The sequence below is a fragment of the Bactrocera tryoni genome, chromosome 3 (assembly GCF_016617805.1).
Source record: "Bactrocera tryoni isolate S06 chromosome 3, CSIRO_BtryS06_freeze2, whole genome shotgun sequence".
Taxonomy (NCBI): Eukaryota; Metazoa; Arthropoda; class Insecta; order Diptera; family Tephritidae; genus Bactrocera; species Bactrocera tryoni.
This window is the reverse complement of record NC_052501.1, coordinates 84,576,581-84,599,295: the sequence shown is the minus strand read 5'-3', so window position 1 is coordinate 84,599,295 and position 22,715 is coordinate 84,576,581. Positions and strand designations below refer to the sequence as shown.

General features: G+C 37.6%; 1 protein-coding gene across 1 annotated transcript in view; it reads right to left on the bottom strand.

Annotated features, from left to right (window-relative positions):
- The window catches only part of LOC120771841 (pneumococcal serine-rich repeat protein), a 162,416-nt gene extending 148,230 nt beyond the window's left edge, over window positions 1–14,186 (bottom strand). Inside the window, exon 1 of the mRNA XM_040100084.1 lies at window positions 13,952–14,186. Within this exon, the coding sequence (XP_039956018.1) occupies window positions 13,952–13,953 (2 nt within the window). The 5' untranslated portion in view covers window positions 13,954–14,186. The remainder of the gene's footprint in view (window positions 1–13,951) is intronic.
- Between the last annotated feature and the right edge of the window lie 8,529 nt (window positions 14,187–22,715).

Below are 22,715 nucleotides of genomic sequence, written 5' to 3'. Positions count from 1 at the left end.
ATTATATTTTGAGAATGTTTGGAGACTTATTAAAATAGCGGTGTGTGCATAAATTAGCTTGTTGAATATTTGGTTGCTTTGCTTTAAACATTGTTTGCGTTCTTCAACCGGTTCTGACGAAGTGTAAAGTTTTGGAGAAATTTTGTACAAACAACGGCGCCATGTATTTTTAGGAATTTGCATTAAATTTCCTCTAGAACCTATTTCGACAAAGTGTAGAGTTTGTAGACTTTCAAAAGTGTTAACAAGCAACAGCAAATTTTAAAGCATTTGCATTAACTGCTTTTTACAACCAGTTTTGACGAAGTGTAGAGTTTGTAGACTTTCAAAATTTTTTACAAACAACAGCGCCATGTAATTTTAAAGCATTAACTGTCCTCTACGACCAGTTTTAAAAAGGTCTAGAGTTTGGAGACTATACAAATTTCAAAAACGCGGACGCCCTATAAATTTAAAGCATTAACTGCCCTCTACAACCACTTTTGAAAAAGTGTGAGTTTGGAGAGTTACTGGAGTTACTACAAACAACAGCGCTATATGAACTGAAAGAAATTGCATTCCAAAACTGAAAAATTAAATTTATGATTTTTAATCCAGACAATTTTCACAAGTTGCCCAACTTATCTCTTATACAAGTATGCTATAGGCTAGTGCGCTCAAGCAATATGGCTAATGCGGTTTAGCCAATAAAATTTTACGACACATTAATTTTGATAAATGCATAAATAATAAGTTTGTTTTTCACTCAAAACGCCATAATACTTAGCATGCATGGCTGCCACTTGAAAGAATTCATTCATCTTTCAATTTCATCCAACTCAACACATGTGCTGGGCATGCGAATAGACAACTGAAGCCTGCTTGCACTGCGAAAATTAACACGAAATTTTGCACTTTACGAATTCAGTGCGGTCACAATTAAATTAATCCTCCATTATTAGCGAGACAGTAACGGTAAATGCTTGTCGACAGCAAAACGTCAAGTGTCAAGCACTTGAGTAGCAAATCAAAATATGCCAGCGCACAGCAGGCTCGCTTTAGCAACGATCGAGCGACTGTCAAAATAAGTATTATATTTGCTTCTTGCTTCATGTATATACATATGTATGTATGTATGTATGGTATATGTGCTTGGCATATGATTTTCAAAGCTGTAGTATGCTAATAGCGAACGCTTGAAAGCTGTGCAGCCAAAGCGTTATTAATACATAAATACATACATACAAACATATATACATGCATACAAAAAATTGCGGATAAATATTTTGCAATTAACGGCATTTCGTTATAAGAAATATTAGAAAAATTATGTGTCTAAGTGCCGTGCATGAAATAAATCGCTCCACATTTACCCACTCCACGCTGATCACGGAGATTTGCGCGTCCAGCTGCCGGCGCATTTCAACTGGTCGCACGCCGAGGCGGCCGCAACGCTTAGCAATAGCTCACCTCACATGTGTAATATGCAAAAAGCCGCACATAACAGTTACAGATATCGGGCAATGCGATAGCTGCGGAATATGTTCTTATGAATATGTATGGCCTGGCGCTGACGGAGCAAGTTATTTAGTGCTGTGCCTTTAGACTTGCGTTGTTCAATTGCCACTGGTGATGCAAATGGGACAACTACCGCCCGCCGCCAACACATTGCTCGACCTCAAAAATATAAATAATTAAAGTGTGTATGTGTTTAGAGATTCGTATTTCTCCCAAGCTCATTTAATGCAATGTGCTCGCTAATTGCATGCAGCATTCAATTGCATATGCAATCAGCTGTCATTGGAGAATTTCTAAACGCCGCTGCCCTCGCACAAGCAGCCATTGCCACCAAAGAGTATAGTTAAACAATGGTTTATCGATTGACAATCACAACTAAAATGCAATGATGTTGTAACAAAATGTTGAGAATGCGGTTGGTTGACTAGTGACTACTGACACAAACATACACACACTTACATCCATATAGTTGTGAGTAAATAAAAAAATTACATAGAATTTACGTGACATTTTTACGAGCGATTTGCCGCATTGCCAGCTTCTCGTCGTTTCTGCTCTTACTGCACTCGCTGACAACTGCGCATTGCCGCCTTTTCTGTGTCTTAATCATCACACCCTTGACACACTATCCTCCGCTGTTGTCGCTGACACTTCAACTGAATCCCAAACGCGCTGGGACTTGTTGTCCTGCAGTGTTGCATTGGGAGTTGTATATCCCAATGCATAAGCGCGAGTATGTATGTATGTGTTAGTGCGTGTAATTGGTATTCTATTGCTAATTGAATTACATGGTGTAAACAGTAATTTATTGCTGTTGCTGTCATCATTAGCGCAGCGCCGGCGTGATATTTGTCATCGTTGATATTATATGACAAGTGTGTATAAATTATTTAATTCGCTAGCCGCTGTTGCTGGAATTGTAGGAATTTCACTCATTGCTTTTTATAGAAGTATTTAATTACAATTAAGTAAATCTATTTAATTTTTTGAATAATCCGAATTGATCAGATTTTTAGTAATTGATTGATCACTAAGCTATATTCCTTCCTCTCAAGCAAGGTTCATAACTAAAGTGCTTAAAGTTTATAAATGTACAAAAAAAAATCCGATATTTAACAAATTAATTATTTTTGATTTTTGGAGATTTTGTAGAGTTTTCAGAAACTTGTGAAATTTAATTTCCAAGCTATACTTATGACAAAAAATATTTAACCATAATTTTGTTACAGCATATTAGAAGTGTAGAGTTTTTAAAACGATGATTCGGGCGTCTTTTATGAAAACGAAAAGCAGAAATAGAATGTTAAAACTATATTTTAACATTTTTTTAATATATTTTAATTTTTGGAGACTTTGTAGAGTTTTCAGAAACTTGTGAAACCCAATTTTTCAAGCTATACTTATTCCAAAAGTTATTTAATCATAATTTTCTTATCGTATTTTGTAAGTGTAGACTTTGTATTTTGTTTTCGAAATGATGATATTTGAATTATAAATGGCAATAGCAAGTCTGAAACACACATTAACTGTATAAAAATGATTTAATTGTGGAAACCACAGTACAAGTGCATGTCACCCAACCATATATGTATGAGGAATTTAATTCGTATGTAGGATTTCCTACATTGTTTTAATGACAAGTATCCTCCCAATACTTTCACACTTCTACACCGCTGCTTCTTCTTCCTTGCACAAATTTTTATAAATATAAAAAAAGCCATAATTCAAAGTACGTGAAGTATATTTAGCGAATATACGCACTCTTTTAGCTTGCGAAAATGTTAATTAATTTGATGGAACGATTTTCAAAAAAGGCTTAAATTCGCTCTGAATTGCTTACACTTCGTTGAAATGAAAGAGAAGAGCAATAATAAAAGAAGTTGAGTTTTGACTATCTGCCTCAGATATACTTGATATTTTTAAATTGTCCACAGAAGGCCGCTAGCTACATAAAAAACAGATTAAGAACTTTAAACTAATTTTCTCATACTCACATAAATTCCATTGATTGCCTGCTAAATTCCATAAATATGAAAAAATTCAAAACACAAAGTAGGCGGAGTATATTTAGCGAATGCACCCACTCTTTTAGCTAAGACACAATCCGATTACTAAAAATTGAATAATTTGAAGGAACGAATTTCAAAAAACGATTTCAATTACTCGGATAAAGTTACACCAGCGTTGAACGGAAAGGGAACAAAGAGAATAAATGAAGTTTCTTCATGCCTCAGATAAACTCGGTGTTTTCAAATTCTTCACTGAGGGCCGACTACTATTCAATCAATCAGTCAACCAAACTTTTTCTGCTCTTTTAGAGCTTAACTGCTTTTGACGAGGTTTTAATATATCCGAAACCTCCCAAAAATATATTGTGATTTTAAAATTTTCAATTTTCCACGGAGCTTTAAATATTGTTGCAGCAAGGCACTAAATCCGATTATGCAGACAAATTGCGCAAACATTCGCACACAATTAGTGTCAGAGAGCGCGATAAGATTCACACATAAGGCTTACAAAAGCACAGGATTAAATTTCAGTTGAATGGAAAAATGTGTGTAAATCAAGGTGTAGCAGTTTGAGTGGCATGATTTGCAGGCGCCTACAATTTTCGCTGGGAAACAGACTGTGAATGCGCGCGCTGGCGGTGGACCAATTAGGTAGCTGCTGATTTAAGGTGACGCCGATAATGCCACGCCGGATGGGAATTAATGCAGCGGTACACAAATTATGTGGCTGGAAATTTAAGGCGCCACTAATAAAGCACACGCCGGATGGGAATTAAGGCACCAACTGTACAGTTGAGATCCGCTGTCTAAATGGCGAACTGACGGCTAAAGCGGGTCAACAATTTGGCTGACTGATTACCAGTGACAAAGACTCATTAATCAGTTTCCTATGGTACATGGGCTCTATTGCACGCGCGGTCGTGTGAGCGCGCGCGTGTTGTCCGGCAGTTTGCACGGACTCCTTCAACTGCAAGCATTTTTCGCTGAACATGCGCCGCGTGTAACTGCCGCATACTGCGTGCCGGACCGAGTTCGTACGTTGCGAAAACGTTTACATGGAAGTATGTGAACACAGTACATATGTACGTCAAATCATGTCATGTCACGTCACGTACGCATTGTTCGGTGTTTTGTGCGTACGCATGGCAATCGGGTCGGAAAGCGGCCGGGGCCCGCCCAACAGCCGCCACTATTGCACTTCATCAATGTCCGAGCGCATAAAATTCGCGCTAAAAATGCGCATACTTTGACCACCAAGAAATGTGAAAAAGTCTTAAATAAAACGTCTGTGACATAAATGAGAAATAAAGTCGAAGCCGAAATATGCAGACAAACAACGCCGAGTCTACGCGCATGCGCACATTTCAAAGTCAAGTCGACGCCAGCAACGCCACGTTCGCCGACTCACCTATATATGGCAATATTCACACGCGCCTCATATACGCGGCTCGATATTGGTGTACGCTTCGGCCCCGTACACAACATAAATTCACAGAAATCAAAGCAGTGCGCAAATTGTACGCCCACGAGCACAGCACGTTGTCTTGCTGCTGGCGGCAATGCGCAAAGCGGCCCACTCAGTTCGCTTAAATGCGGCTACGCGCCACAGCGCCATCGTCAGTCTCGCCGCGTGCCCCGCGCTGACAGCTGAAGACTGCGGCTCAAGTGCGGCACGCATGTGCTGTGGTCACACACACGTTCGTCGGTCCATCTGTGCATACTCTCTTACAACACGCGTCCCAAAATGATGTAGCATTATTTTCATCGTGTGCTATTTATTTTTAAAGTCGCTTGCAACTATTTGGTCGCATGGATTTTTTGCTGTCTAAAAATGGCAGACGTGCCACTGTGTGTACCCACTCTGAGCAGCAAGTAGCAAAATGTTTGTGTAAATGCTGCGCCACTTTGAGTGACGATTTGCCACTTCACCGCCACACTATCGCAACGACATAAATTGTCAGCTACAAAACGCTGGCGTCAAGGTTGCAGGATCGCTGCTGAGCGGCTGTCCAATAACAAAATAGTGGCTAGAGGCTTTAAGTGGTGGAAGGACATCTCACCTTGAGTAAAAGTCTGTAAATAGAACAATGCTCAACACATTATCTGCAGTGATTTGGCACTGTAATGTAAAGTGAGCAAGCAAGCAAGCATTGGTTTGCTCAATGTTCTGCTCACGACTTTTTTACATTTGTTCTTTTGTATGCTAGAATTCTCTTCTAAATAGATGCGCACGCGCTTCAATTCTTGAAAGTGCTTTGCGCGTTGGCGTTTAATCAGCAGCTGCTGTTAACAGCTGAGTACCCGACGCGCTTCATCAACTCTATAAGCGTATTAGTGGTGCTCAGTGTTTCTACATTCTCAATCCGATATTTACGTAATTCAAAAGAGATTAGAACAAACAAAAATGAAATTTATACAGTGGTACGGTCTCTCCGCTCGGTGGCTGCTGAAGACTCAATCCACTAACCTGTTCCGGGTTATTAAGCTCCTTCAGAGGTTGTTTGAAGCAAAGAACCCTAGACTACGTGATCTCCTGCTCGGAACCGCAAGTTCATAAACGTTGTAATAGATAGCCAAGCAGCAATTAAGGCTGTCCGTAAGGCCAATACTAAGATTAATTTCGTTAGGTTATGCAAACAGAAAATAACATGACAAGGGTACCCATTCAAATAGGAATAGAAGGAAATGAAAATTCAGCTAAGCTGACCTGCAGGAGAGGCACATATCCCAGCTGCCTAGACCATTTAGCTCTTTCAAGAATGGTTTGCAATGGACCCTAGAGAAACCTCTCAGGTCTTATAAAACTAGAAACACAAGGCATACCATATACTACATGGGTCAAACCACGTCAAGTGGTTCATGAAAGTTTCGAAATATCTCCGTTATTGAAGCTTTAAATTTAGAGGACGATAAAATTCAGAACTTTAACAAAAAAAAAAGAATTTTAACGACATATCTATATCACGGGGTATGCGGCTGGTTCCATTCCTAATGAACTGTTAATTTTCAAAATCGGAGATTTTTCGAAATTTGCATGGACCACTTGACGTGGTTTGACCCACATCTAGGCAAAAGGGAGTTTATTTACATTGCAGGGGTCACCACAGAACACCTAAGCTTAAGATCCCATCTTCAAAAAATATGAAAACTGAATATATGAACGCTGAATGAAGAATGGCTGCCAATGTCTCAAATTTCGAGACATTAGACACTTTAGGTGGAACATACTCAGTTTTTTCTACCAAATCCATTGAGTTTCAATCCTCTCAATATTGGTATTTTCGTGTTCCCCTACGACATTACCGTATTTCATGGTGATATATGGGAATTAATAAGCTTAGTAATTCTGTTTACTAGTCACAGTATGAAAAACATCGAAAAATTATTTAGAATCTCTCAGAGCTTCAAAATATTTCAGACCGAGTAAGAGACCTTTTTTCCCAAAACCTATAGAGTTCGGTAGTAAAACTTTTTGGATTATTGTTTACACAATTACTAGTTGGAAAGTTATAATTGGGTCTTGAGAACTTGGAATTTATATGCCACTGGCCATATAGGGGGAGAGGAAAAAGGAGAGAGAGAGAGATTGAGGGAAATTTGGGGAACGGACAGGATATGTGATGCGCACCCCGTGATTTGTCTCTAAAAAATAGTTGCAGACCACAGGACCGCCTTGAGAACTCCGGGTCTAGGAGTAAATCGCTTTCGAGAGAGAAATCCAGGGTGAGGGAAGGATATGGGATGGGGATCCCGTAATTAATCAATTATGGAACCCCATGATTTATTTCCAAAAAATTGTTGCAGCCACCGGGCCGCCCTGAAAACTCAGGGTCCAGGAATAATGTCCGTCCAAGGACAATGGAAGAATATGGAATGCGGGTCGCCTGATTACTCAATTATGGGAGAAAAAAATCTGAAAAAAAAAATTCTGGAGAACCGTGTCTGAGGAATCCGGCTCCGGAAGGAATTGTCTCCCATAACCCTGCTTTCTCGGTCACTGAACGTAAGGCTTCTTCATTTCTAAGAATAAGTACTAAATAGCTGTAAGTTAGGCTTTTGCAAGCATGAAACAGCCTACTAGACATTTTTCCAACACTGTTTCGATTACATACGATGTTCTCTTGGGTAAAAATCATAGTTCAACAATTAAAATTCCATTTGTAAGACTTAAACATTGGACAGCAGAGTTGCAATAATAATAACAACAACAATTGCCCTTAATCTTGAATAACAAATGTAAATGATTATTGCACCAGAGATCCAACGATCGGCAGCGAGTTCTAGGCAAGACAAAACAACAACGACAAGAGCAAACACAAGAGCCAAAAGAGCAAACTGACGATGACGAAGAAACACAAGTAGCGCCAATAATCGAAACGAATGAATCGAAAAATGCAAATTCAATTTGTAGCTGCCGCAGCTGAAGCGGCAATAAACTGCGCGCCGCCACATAAATAACCCAAAGCAATTGCAAGCAGCAAAAAAGCAGAAAACAACAGTGGAGAAATAACAAATGAGCGACAAAAACAAATAGCATCTGATAAAGCAGCAACAAGAGGAACAGCAACAACGGCATGTCACGAGATAAGCCGCCCCAGGCCGATTGCCGTGGCTGGTGGTGGCCAAGCCGATGACGGTGGCATCAGCGGCAACAACACTGCTTCGCGGCAGCGCTTGTAACTAGAGCAACAACGCGCGTTCACACAGTAGCAATTGATTGAAGCCAAGGGCCAAGTGGCAAGATCACACACATACACAGAGTCAGCGCGCAGACGGTGGATTGACTCCGCCAGCACACAGGCAAGCTAGACAAGCCAGGCGCACGGGTGCATATGAGTCAAGCGAAGGCATGAAGATATCAGCGCCGCTGCTTTGCATGCGTGTTGTTGTTGTTGTTTGATGTACGCTGGCATATTTGCGCATGCGGCGGCTGCTGCGGCAATCGCGCCGATCGAACATGCAACAATTTCGACAGCTGGTGCATGTCGGCGGTAGCGCTGAGCTACACCGGCCAGTTGGGGGGCACTAAAAGCGAGGACTGGAGGCCAAATGTAAAACGATACATCGAAGAGCAAATGATGAGGCATTAATGTAAATATTGGAGAATATCGGCGAAGGCTAAAAATACGCAATTTCTTGCAAATATTTTTATTTTTGTTGCAACAGCAAAGGAAAAGCGAAAAATGCAATGACATCATCAACTCAGCGAATTTATTGTAACAACGGAATTTTAATTGCCGCAAAGCGCGGATGATTTCTCATAATCATGCCACAGCGGCAGCAGCAACGTGTGTGGCCATTTACAAGCGGCAAGCGGTGGCAAAGTGGCAGCGGCGAAGAAATTGCATAAAAAAAGAGTGAAAGCGCGTGAAACAGCATGCATGCCGCACAATGTTGCAAATGCGCATACACCAGCTGTTACACACATATCAAGTCAATTAGCCGCCACTCAAGCCAGTGCGCCTTTAAGTGGCAAAGGAGTTCTGATTTGCGCGCTTTGCTGCTTGTGCGCCGGCGCAGAATGCCACACCATAAAGTGTAAATGCGCTTAAGCGGCTTACGCGCCAAAATCACTGTCACGCTCGTCAAAATTTTACGCGCTAGCTCGTTCGTGCTAAGCGGATTACAATGCAAGTAAGCGGCGTATAAAGGAGGCAAATAAAAGCAGATTTTTGGAAAGATTCCAAACCTTCCGGTACTCGGAGAGATCGTTGAACGCGCGTAGCTCAACTCCCTGCCGCTGGTGAGTGCAATTTGCGCTCAATTTATTTGCCGCATAAATTAAGCGATTTTCATAATTGTGCAACCACTATATTTACAGCTATATGCCGATATTTCTGAAAATATCGCGTTAATTACACTTAAAGCTGCACTTCGGTGGAGCACAAGCCATTCGCGGGCAAATGTTTACTATAAAGTGCGCTGCGATAAGATTGACTTTGACATGTGTTTGGTCACACTACAGCGCACGCTGCAGCGCATGCGCACAAGTGTCATACGCGCTATCAGCGATTTGCAGGCAACTACAAGTGATTATGACTTATTTATGATTTGCCGTGTATTTACACGTTTTGCGTTCACATTTATTTACATTTTTCATATTTTACATATCTGCTGTAAATAAATAATAAATATATTGACACTTGTATGCTGTGCAAAAGCGTTGCCGGCGGATTAAAGCGCGGTAGCCGTTGTGTGTCAGCGCAAATTTGCGCTTGATGGCTGAGTTTTTCTGAGTTATTGGCTGGCTAAATTGAGGAAGTCGTAAAGCAATGTATAATTTACTTGGCAGGTGATAAACACATTTTTAATCAAGTATGTATGTGTGATATATAAATATTTTGTGTTTTTGCTTATGTCATTCAAAAAAGTTAGAATAAGACCGCTTGATAGTAACGCAAAGTTATTGCGTTAGGTTAAGTTAGGTTATGAGAACGTAACTAAGAGGAATCAACTTTGATAGCATTGAACGCCGATTCGTTCTGACACCTAATACTCCTTTATAATAAATCATAAGTCCCTTACAAATCAACGAAGCCCTTTGTGCCTATCACAAATTTGTTGAGTCGGCCAAAGTTTGTTTTAGCTTCAGAAGAAAGATTTCCTTGATGTTTCAGCCTGAGTATTGCAAAGGCTGAACAATGGAGAAGAAAGTGTCTAGATGGTTCCGTAAGTACCAGTAAGAACCCATACTATTTCGGAAAGATCAATTTTGCTAAAGTCAAATATTTCAGAAGATCTCCTGCGCTCTACTCTAGGCCTAAAGGATCTCGTGGTCGTATAGGAGCTAGTTGTCAACCAACCTTGCGAGTTCCATTGATCCAATACTAAAACGCAAGATGCCAATTGAGATCCAAGGCGGCATCATTTTGATATGGATGGTGCCAGGGTGCCCCCTCTAGCCCAGCGGCTTTGCAGTTGCCAGCAATACCGCTACGACCAAGCACCCAAACAAGTCTGGTGTGTCTAGATGCTATTTACAGTGATGACAGACACTCCCTGACTAGCTTGGAGCGGTTGTTAGTTAGTGTTACCGCTCTGTTGCCGAAGTGAGTGCAAACCTTCCCTCCTAGCTTCGACCCATCCATAAAAAGGCTCACTGTGGCTCTTCATCATAAAACTCTTCCCATCCACACATCCCTCATTGTGATTAGATTAATAAATTTAAAAGCCGCCTCTGTGACACAATGATCCAGGTTTTCAAGAATTCCGTTGAAGGAGGAGAGATTTTCGGCGTGTCCTTTTTGGACCCTTTCATATACCCAGCTTCCCTGAGCCTTAGAGCACACTTAGCAGCAATACACTTAACTACAATGTTCACGGTTGTCGGAAGTATATTAAGCAATAACATTTTTTCGGGTCCAGCCATAAGTAATTTTTGGACACAGGCGCTGATAGGACAAAAAATTAGTTCATCTTAAAGCGAAAGCAGAGCACTTAAGTGGCTACAATTTTCATCTATGCTATAAATTTTGTTTCAAATTTTAACAAAGTCTTATATTCTCCGTATTTATTTTGTGGGGATTTGTGGGTGGGGAGATGCCGTTGGAAAACTTCCTCGCGCATGGACCGAAGTTAAGAGAGAGGGTAGAAGGGAGGTACAGCCTTCAGTCGTAAGCTCATCATCAACTCTAGTTCCAGCCCTCCAGACTACTGTAGCGTCTTTCAAGTGTAGTTGACTGTCATCAATATAGCGGTAGATAGGAAGGGCACCCTTACCACAATTTCAATCGAGTGAGATTTCCGATGACGTCTTGCGCTCTAGCTCTGGATCTATGAACCTCCAGTGAGCTTGGAAGGCGATGTTCAACAACTACAGCTTGTGCGACTGCGAGATCCTTCTGGCTCAAAGTAAATCGTAAGTGGTCCTCCAAATTAGCTGCACTTAGCAAAGTCAGTCTCGCAGTTATTGCAGGGACTCTTACTGGGCACTTTTCATAAGCGATACGACTGAATATCTAAATACCATGTATGGAGGGAGGCGAGGTGGAATCATATTGTCCCTTTTTTCTATTGCCGACTTTTGTTAGCCTGGGATTGAAATTTCACGATAGGCACACCTTTAGGGAATCTAGAGAATTAATTGGTAATGATATTAATGGACTTAGTAAATTTATGGAAACTAAAAACGCTTCTTCGATCTATGAGATGATGCACTTTAAGGAGTTTTTGGGTAAAACAAATAACAAATACTTAGCCAAATGAAACCCATAGAGTTTTGAATCAGACCTTATACCTTACCTAACCTAGTTTGACTCAAAACCTCGACTTTAGTTATTATACAATAAAAGTTAGATCGAAATAACCCTTGAAAATAATCCAAAAGAGATTTAAGGCCCTCCATAAACACAAATGCTAAAATTATAGTTTGTGCTACATTATGATAGATTTTTATATTATCTTTTGGCAAAAAATGTGTATAATCAATTCATAAAATATAGACGAAGTTAGTTTTCACAAAAAGCTTCTCAGAAACCGGTAAAACATGACGACACCATGAAATATGGCTAACTGAAGCTACTCGTATAAGATGTATGACATGCAGCTTCAAGACTAGATTCGAATAAAACTTATACCCTATACTTATTAAAATTTCAACTTTAGCAAAGAAATAAAAGCGCCACACTCCACCAACGATTCTCTACCACCTAGCTTGTCTGCTCGCATATCCCTCTCTTAAATTGCCAAGCTTCGGGTTTAGCACGAAAGCAAAAATACTCGCACTAATGAGCAGACATTTGTCAACAAATTGGCGAGGCATTGTTTATACATATTGTTTTCAATATGCTCATATAACATTATTAAACATTATTAGAGTTCGTTGACCCACATTTATTGTCTACATGTGTGCGCAAGCGGTCGCATGTACTGCCATGTGGCAGTGACCACTCATTCAACTGTCATTTGTTATTTTAATTGCAAAACACTACCGCGACACCCGAAGCGGTGCCGCACAGTAGAAATGACACTTGAGTAAAAATAAATTAAGTGTAAATACAACTACAAATTATTTATTTTGATTCGTGTAAATAAAAGAAATTGGCATTTTTGCATCGGATTACTAGCGAAATTTGTTTGGAAATTTACTTTTTATAAAAATAATTGAACCAAGTTGTAAACATAAGTGTGCAATGAAGTGTTGCCGTTAACTAGGTCAGAATTCGGTAAAAAGAGGTGTGGCATTGCATTGAAATAGCTGATAGTTGATTTAGTTAATGGCGACAACTCGTGTTATCGCGCACAAAATATTCGAGACTCGAAATAATATTTTAACGTAAATGACAGACATTACAGTGACAGAAAATATTTACGCAGATAATTGCAAGAAATCAATGGATATATAACGAAATGTCGAAAAATTTATTTTTTTCTACATAAATTTAATATAACAATTTTTATTAAAACAATTATTAAAAAATATTAGATTAATTTTTTATAAAGAAAAAAAAATTTTATTAAAAATTGATTAAAAAATATTTTTATAAAAAAAAAAAAAAAAAAATATTTTTATTAAGAAAATTTATTTTTATTAAAAAAATATTTCATAAAAAAATTATTAAAAAATATTAGAATAATGTTTTATTAATACAATATTTATATTTTTTTTGTTTTCATTTCAACAAAAATTTAGACATTGCATATTTCTTTCTTACTTTATTAAAAGAAAAAGTTTTTTATTTTTAACTTTATAAAAAAAATAAAAATAAATTATAAAAAAAATGTTAGTAAAATAATTATCAACAAAGTCCTTGATTGTAGTTTTTTATCAAATATTTTATGCAAAAATATATTGGAAATATTTGAAAAAATATTTTTTGAAGATTTTGTTTTGAATTTTATCTTTCTTTTGATCTTATATTTTCATAAACATTTTAATTATTCTTTCTTATTTTATGTTTGCCATGAAGTTTGTAACACCCCGAAAAAAAGTCGGAAACCCTATATAAAATATATATGTACATATATAAATTATTAGCAGGATCAGCTGAGTCGATTTAGCCATGTTCCTCTGTCTGCCTGTATATAAGCGAACTAGTCTCTCAGTTTTTGAGATATCGCTCTGAAATTTTGCACACGCCTTTTTCTCCGCAAGAGACTACTCACTTATTGAAAGCGACCAATATCGGACCACTATAGTATATAGCTGTCATACAAACTTATCGTTCGAAATCAAGTACTTGTATGGAAAACTTTTTCATTTGAGAAGATATCTTCACGAAATTCGGTATAAATCATTTTCTAAGACAAGCTTATAATATCCGCAGAAATTTTTTAGATCAGACCACTATATCATATTGCTATCACACAAACTTAACTAACAAAATGTAGTTCTTTCAGGGAAACTTCGATTTTTGTAAAGGGTATTGCAGCATCGGTGCAACTAAAGTTAGCATTTTTGCTTGTTTTTCTTATAATATTTTCATAAACTTTAATAAAATACTCACATCGTATTTATTTGGCCTCATTGTACCCATTTATTTTGCATGTAATTAAGATTCGCATTCGGCTACGCTTTACAACCACAAGCGACCATTGGTGAAGTTCTCGAAAACAAATTAAATATTTTCGTTAAATCGAATTTGTGTATATGTTTTGCTTAATTATTTTAATTGCTTTAGCTCGTTTTTTTTGTAATAAATTTTTTTTTTGCATTTAAATTTTTATTCGGAATATTTCTTGATAAATATTAGCGTGTGTATTTTTTTAGTTATACTTTATATACATATATTTCTATTTCTTTTTTCAAAAAAACATAATTTCTTTTGCAAATATATTTTCGTTTAACATTGCGCAATAATATTTTTTCAATTTCCATAGATTTTTTTATGCTTGCGTTATTGTTGTTGTTTTTTGTTATTTTATTTCATAGTAAAGTAAGTGTCATACTTATTAATTTTAAGTTTTATATTTATTTAATTTAAATATAATTTAATAAATTTTCACTTCTTGAGTTAATTTTCTTATACTTTTTTTCTTTTGAAATTTTTTTTTTTTATTTTAACGCCACAAATATGGAAGCAGCGATATAAGTAATGAGTGAACACTTTTGTTATGCACTGTTAGCGTTGTTTCGCTTTTTTGATATAATTCAGTTATCTTTGTTAACTTTTGCTAATGCTTTTTTCCAGCGGCGAGTAAAAATTTAAGCTTTAATTAACTTATTTGTGTGAATGAAAATGATTAATTTCGGTTAGCACTAGTAATATTTTCTGCTATAAAGCATCTACGCGGAATTCGACTTTTTTGATTTAATTATTTTTAATTTTTTAATTTAATTATTTTTATTTATTATAATAAATATATTTTTGTCGTACTTTTTTGTTCAAAACTGAATTTTCTGTTTGAAATTTTTTATATATTTTTTTGTTTTTGTTTCGATATTCAGTTTCAGTAGTTATGGAGATATTCGTTGTAAAATTAAATTCCGCAGCGAGTTCGTTATTACTTAGCTACGGGAAAAAAATGTCTCTTTTATGCTGGTATTTTTAATTTTTCTGTCGTTGGATAACGCCTCGCCGTATCTGCAATAATAGAAAGATAAAAATTTTTTATATATTTTAAATAAATAAATAAAATTTCCATGTTGAAATTCATAAATTAATTTTTATGCTACAAAATAATAATAAAAATATAGGAATAAGGTAAATAAGTTCTATTATCTATCCTTAATTTCCAAACGACCTTAAACAATTTTTTTATATTTGGTCCACTTTGTAACTAGTTTCAGTCTAGTTCATTAACAGTTTCATTTAGGCAATCAATACTAATTACTTTACTCAATTACTAAATACACGAAAAAAATATTTTTTTTTAGAAGTGAACCACTTTGAGACTAGTCACGGACTAGTTCATTGATATTTTCATTTGGGTAAGCAAAACTAATTACTGTCCTTAATTACCATATCAACAAAAAATATTTTTTTTATAAGTGGAGCACTGTGTAACTAGTCGAGGACTAGTTCATTGATATTTTCATTTGGGTATGCGAAACTAATTATTGTCCTTAATTACCAAATCAACAAAAAAAATTTTTTTATAAGGACCACTGTGTAATTAGTTGCGGTCTAGTTCATTGACAGTTTCATTAGGCATTCAATACAATTACTTTACTTAATTACAAAATATACGAAAAAATACATTCTTTTAGAAGTGAACGACTTTGTAACTAGTCATTAACTAGTTCATTATTATCTTCATTTAGTTATTCAATACTAATTATTATTCCCAATTATCAAATCAATAATAATTTTCTTTTATAGCAAACCCACTGTGTAATTAGTCGTGGCCTAGTTCATTGTTAGTTTCATTCAGTTATTCAATACTAATTCATTACTTTTGTAAGCAGCGTACGTTGCTTAAAACAAATCAAAATTTGACAGCGCACTTTTAATTAACAGTCTGCTTTTTAACTGTCGGAATATTCAAGCAATAAAGAGTTTCCGCTTTACTTAGAACCCACCTTGGGCAACTAAATTGTACTTGCACCCAATGTACGCGTAATTCCACGACCGCACGCGCTGTGTGCCACGTTTGAACTGCCTTGCACCGAGAAAGTAAAAAGTACCGTTAGTGCAGGCATGATGCAGCACCGGTCACATTGCGCTTACTTCTGCAACTGTGTGAAATTTTTTACGGCAGTTGCACTTTCAAGCACTATTTTGGGGGAGCGCTGCCAGACACGTAAGGGCAGACAGGCGATCATACGGCTTAGAATGTGTGTAGCGACAGGCGGTCAGCTGTTCCGTACGCGAAACACATACGCTCGCACAAGCACCTGAGTATGTATGTGCGTATATGTATATGCGCGTACCTCACATTATGTAATTTGCATGCGAGAGCGTTTTGCTGCTGGAAAAAAGTGGCAAGAAATTGTGCTAGAAATTGCAGCACAAAAGGGAGATGCGAATGGAAAGCAAAGGCAAGGAGAGAAAAAAATTTCGCGCACGAAACTTAGCCAGACATTTGTACTATATTTGTCTATGCGCACACACACACACACCGAACAGGGTGCTACCTCCAGCACTTAACTTCATTGCACTTTGCTTGCAACAGCTTCATTACTAATATTTCACTTCATTTTACTTTTTCTTCTTCTTCTTGGTCGGCCTTTGCAATAGCTCGTACATTACTTTTGAGCGCTGTGAAAGGGCACACAGAATTATTATATTTGAGCGCTCACACTCATCCACACACACACATACCCAATCGGCTGTGGCACGCACCAGCAACAAAAATCCGGTCGATAGGTCACAACGCAGATATACAGCTACAGGCAACAACAGCAACAGCGACAGTACTCAGCAGCAACTGCAGACCGAGCGCAGACCAACAGGCGCAATAGCAACAACAACAACAATGAAGGTATTGTAGAAGAAAAGCAGGAAAATGTGCACCAAGCGGTGACTTGCAGACGCTGACAGGCCCCCTTTTGCACACTTCCAACGCGCACACACACACGTGCACGCATTCTTATGCACTTAACTGCAGATGCGTCGAGCATGTAGCCAGCTGCAGCGCCCACAGCGGCCAGCCGTGGAGCCAAGAAGTCATCAAAGTGGCAATAAACTGGTCACTACGCGCGGCGACTTTGGCCCCCTTGAGCGGTGTTAACGCGCTGCATAGTCATAGCTACACTTTTGCAAACATTTGCTATGCGTTTTCGGGGAAAAATCGTTAGACAGCTGACGCGCACACATACGCGCGCACGAGCATTGTGGCAAAAACTACGAAAAAACACCAAATAAAGTTGGTGAGCAATGAAGGAACGGCGCGCTTGACGCTTACTCAAGCAAAGAGGCACGAAATGACAAACGCTGAAGCGACCTGCCAGCGAAACACAAACAGGCAAGCAAAACACAAATCAACAACAACAATGCGCACGTAAGTATATGTATGTGCCAGCGAGTGAAGGCAGAGTGGTTGGCTGCGACCACGTGAAAAATGCCGGAAACAAAATCGATTAGCAAAGCAGCAGTGGCGTTGCTGGTGCGCTGTGTGGTATGAGCAACCACTGCTGCACGCTAGCACTTTGCGTGTTCGCTTTGTGCTGTTTGTGTGTCTACATGTTTATGTGTGTGCGTTGTTGGCTGCTCTCGCATGCTGCCAGCCTTTGAATGGAGCGCACAGCGAAATGACAGGTCACTACGTGTATGTGCTGCAAGTAGCTGCTGGATTAGAGGCATATACTCACCTATTACTAACTATATATTTAATAAAAAATGCAGTTGAATATAGGCCTGAGCCTTGGTCGACAGCCTAACGTACTTTTGCCGCACTTACCGACATCTTAAGTGGCGCTTTTCAGCGAAACCCACAACCGAAACACCGCCAAGTCATACGCGAAACACTAATTTTCAAGCGACTTCCGCTTCCGACTTCCGCTAGCGGTCATTGGGGACCCACAAAAACCGTCCGGTTTTCGCATAACACTTTGCAATGCTACGTGTGTAGACATATGTGCGTGAAAATTGTGTCACTATTGCCAGCAACTCTTTAACACATTTTCACCAATTTCACCGAAGGCACCTCGCATTTAAGCAGTGCGTATGCCTAAATCCTCATAAAAGTTGAGAAACGTCTATAGCCTTAGCAATCACGAATTCCACACTTATAAATTAACAATTATCTGACATTATTCGACTGAAGTAAAGCTAAATTTTCACTGCAATAACTGCTTTTCATGAAATCGTTTCGCTTGGAAAAATTCACGTAACACACCACCGAACGACAACGACGACGAAATTGATTTGTGTGTCACGAAATAACACAAATGTCAAAAAAGTACATTATTATGTGTGCAACTACGACTACTATTGGCATCCTCGTTGCCATTGCTGCTACCGTTATTGCTCTTTTCAGCTGCGCTCTCACATTTGCCCCAACTACTAACCAAATCGGCATTTAGTTGTGTTGCTGCCGCTGCGACAACGTTCTCAGAACTCAGGTGTTTTTGTAAGGCGAAGTCCGAACACACGCGCGCACACTCATGCCATACATGCGGCAATGCGGGAGAGCAAGCACATAACAAGCCTTGTGAGCGGCATTTTGTTAAGAGCAAAGTGTAAAAGTGACACAACTCAAGGCTCAAAGCGGAAAAGCGTGCGTGAAAGTAATATGCAGAGCGAATATTGCGAGAGAAAGTGTGGCAGCGAGCGCGTGAAGAGAGTAATTGCTACAATTGTGAGTGTAACTTTACGCCAAATGTCAAAATCGTAAACAGCTGACCGGTGCGTTGTAGTCACGTACAGAAATTAAGCAGTCTCAACTTTTGAGGAGCATTGAGAACGAAATATTTCAGTGTAATTTTTTTCTAATCTATCTTAATTTAGAGAAGAATGTGGGTTATAAAATATAAAAGACAATGTTTAGAATCATAGTGTTTGATCTGCTTTAATTTTTGCCGATTGTTAGCCAAGTCTAGATTCATGAGAATAATATAACGATTTGGTTCTCCCATTGTCTTGTTGTTGTTGTTATTGTAGTGGCATAAAACATTCCTGAAGTAATTTCGAGGAATGGAGTCGAGTTGACAATGCTTGGCTAAATAAAAATCCGGGTCCGTTCTGGTTACTTAGACCCGACTGCCGTGGAAACGATCTTACGGCTCACATTTACTCTCTTTATTCTATTGAGCTTTTCATAAGTCTTAATTAATATTACAACCCTGTATTTAGCCAACATATTCATGAGCATATTCTATACCCAAAATTTGGATAATAATATATTATTTAACATAATTATTTCAATGTGAATAAATCATTCTCACCGAGTAAAGAAATCTTCTATGCCTTCTTCTAACGATAAATCCCCGAATATACTTGTACTACAGGGAACTCAATATAAGTATGATATACTGGCTTAAGCCAAATATTCCAACAGACCAACTTAGAGTCCCATAATTCGTTTGCTTAAAATATGTTTTCATAGCTTCTCTCCTAATTTCACCAATTTCAAGAAAACTCACCTTATTATTTGATGAACCGCAAACATTCGGACCTTCTTCCAAACCGCCTAATCAGTTATATTCCTTCTAGCTTCAATCGTAAGGTAATTTAATTCAAGCAAACGACGATTCCACCAACCAGCTAAAACCTTTTGAAAACAACTCAACGCAAAAAACATAAAAATACCCAAACGTCTAAAGGAAAAGCATAAAAATGCCTAACGGTCTACAGCAAACGATTAAAATACCTCACCAAGCCAGCAACGTTTGCAAAAGCCAAGGAGCGTAAAATCCAGGAATAGACATGTCATTTCCACTACTTAAACGGGCATATTTTCGTAAGTAAGTGGTGGTTGACTTTCTGGTTAGTCATTGTAATTTAAGAACTTCAATAACGCAAGCTTTGCCGCAGTCCAACAAAGTCAAAGCAGCAAAGTGGGCGAAGAGTGGGAGTAAAGGTTTTTTTGGTGGCGACGCTTCTATGTTAGTTTATGTTCTTAAGTGCTGCATGGTTTAGTGAAAGTGACAATGCTCGATTAAATCGTTGGACACGGACCGCCGCTAAGGACAGACGTACGAAGGAAAATGTCGAATGAGCTGCTGGCATGGGGGTAGGCAAATATGACTGATATGTCTACACCCACACGCAAAACTTAAAGTTAAAGCGACCCTGTAGAGATGATTTGATATGAATTTTTGTAGTTTTAGGAATTTTGAGTTTGGAAATGTTGAGTTTAATACTAGAGTTATGTATGCAAAGCTTTAATGTATTAAAAAAACTGAGTCGATTTAGCCAAGTTTCTTCCGTTTAGCTCTATATATGGGAACTAGTCGCTTAGTTTTTGAGATATTGATCTGGAATTTTACACAAGTCCATTTTTACACAATTAGCTTCTCATTTCGCGTAATCGTCTATATCCGATTACTATATCATATAGCTGCCATACAAACTGACCGATCGGAGTCAATTGCTTGTATGGAAAACTTTGATATTTGATGAGATATGTATCTTGACGAAATTTGGTGCTGATTATTTTCTAAGATATCGCTAAAATATCTGAGGAAATTTTTTAGATCCGATCTCTATATCATATGACGGTCATATAAACTGAACATTTGGAATCAGGTGTTTGTATGGAAAAGTTTTTTATGTGGCGAGATATCACCATGAAATTTTACAGGTATTATTTTTTTAAGTAACGGTGCTTTCTCCAAAGAATTGGTTTGAATCGGATCATTATAGCATATAGCTGCCATACAAAATATACGATCAGAATCAAGTTCTTGTATAGAAACATTTTTCATTTGACGAGATATCTTCACGAAATTTGGTACAGATTACTCTTTGCAACAGCGCTACAATATGTGAAAAAATTTTTAAGATCGGTTGACTATATCATATAGCTATCATACAAACTAAACGATGAAAATCAAACTGCTGTATGGAAGCTTCTTTATTTGTTATTCGTGAAGGATATGCCAGCTTCGTTGCAACCGAAGTCGACGTTTGTTCTTGTTTCGTAGATCTTCTTAATATGCGTGTAAATATCATTTCGTACCTTTGTCCTATTTATGTCCTACTTGGACGTTCTCTGGTGTTAAGCGGCTTTAGCCATGTAATAGTGGATGTTTTAGTAGTCTAAAACGACTAAGGTGATTTGAATATATTTCTGTTGCTCATTGCTCACGCCTGCTTTGAGGGTGAAATATTTTTTCGTTTTTTGTTTTTTTTTTGCTTGCTGTTGCTTATCTAAATTGTTGCGGCAACGTTCCTTGCCATATTGGCTATGGTGCTGTCTTTATTACACGGCTATCATAATTTATGGCAATTAAGTGTATAAATATAGAAACGTAAAGCATAACGTGTAACATATCATATATGTATTTACATACAAACATATGTAAGTATTATGGCGCTTCACTTTAATAGTTATGAAGCCAAATTATTTTGATATTAACGCTTTTGAGGGGAAGGCCAAATCAAGCTCAGACACAGTAGGTTATCAATAACAGAAACGCGTGTGATTTTTTTAAATTTAATTCTTAACTAAAATTAAATAGAGAAAATTTTTTTTGCAAAAAATCTTGACAGTTTCGAAAATGTATATTTTTCTATAAATAAATCGGTTGTAATATGAATAGTGTCAGCCGATTTATTGAGCTTTGATCTATAACTCTTTGAGTTGTTTCTAATAACTGATTGAACTAATTTTAAGGGTATGGAAAAGGGTTTATGTTACTTTTTTCTAACACTCTCACTCACTCCTTTCAATACTTCACGCTCCAAGCAGAACTAAGGCATAATATCCGCCAGCTGTTCGAAATGATTTGAGATATGCATTGTTCTATAATTTTTAATGAAAAACTACTGCAGTTTGTAGTACTGTTATAAATATTAAAAATAGCTTGGAAACATAATAAAATTTCTGATTTCATAAAATCTCACTTTTTGTATAAAAATCAAAGCAAATCAGAAAAAAGAACCTAAAGCAAAATGCTGGTCAAGAGACTCCCCAAGTCCTCAGCTAATTTTTGTTTTTTTTATAAAAATTAAAAAAAGTCATTAATTAAGAGAACTCCAAGCAAAATTTTGGTGAAGAAAATAAAAACTAAAAAACAAAAAGTTAAAAAAAAAAATAAAAAAAAGTAAATTCATTATTTAAGCATTTAAGCGGGTCTCAGGCAAAATGCTGGTCAAGAGGTTCACAGCAAAGTTTTTCTTATAAAAATTACAAAAAATCCTTTCGCTGAAAGAAACATTATTGCTGCATGTTATCTATCACAGTTCCAATTATTTACAAGAACAACACATAAGACCGCTTTTCTGCTAATCAAACTTAACGAATTTCACAAATAAAGCGAGTTTAGCGTTTTCACAGTTATTTGAAATTTTTAAATGAAAAGCAAACATATTTTAAAGCGAGTAGTAATAATAATAATAGCACATGAAAGCATTTTACTAACTTTGTGTGGCACATTCACCTTAATAGTTTAACCACTTTGCGGCGCGCTCGCGTACACATGCACGGCTATGTGCTACAGCCGACACGCTTCTTCACTGCACTTCACGCCGCACCGCACTTTGCTTTGCTTTTCATTATCTTTTCCATCCGTTAGTGGTTGCTGTTGTTGTTGTTGTTGTTCACTTTTTCTTTGCACACTTTTCTTTCGATTTTTTCACATGCACACACACAGATATGCACAAGTGCTGGCGTGGTTGTTGTATTTATATGTGGTTATATTTATTTTTTAATTTATTGACTTGT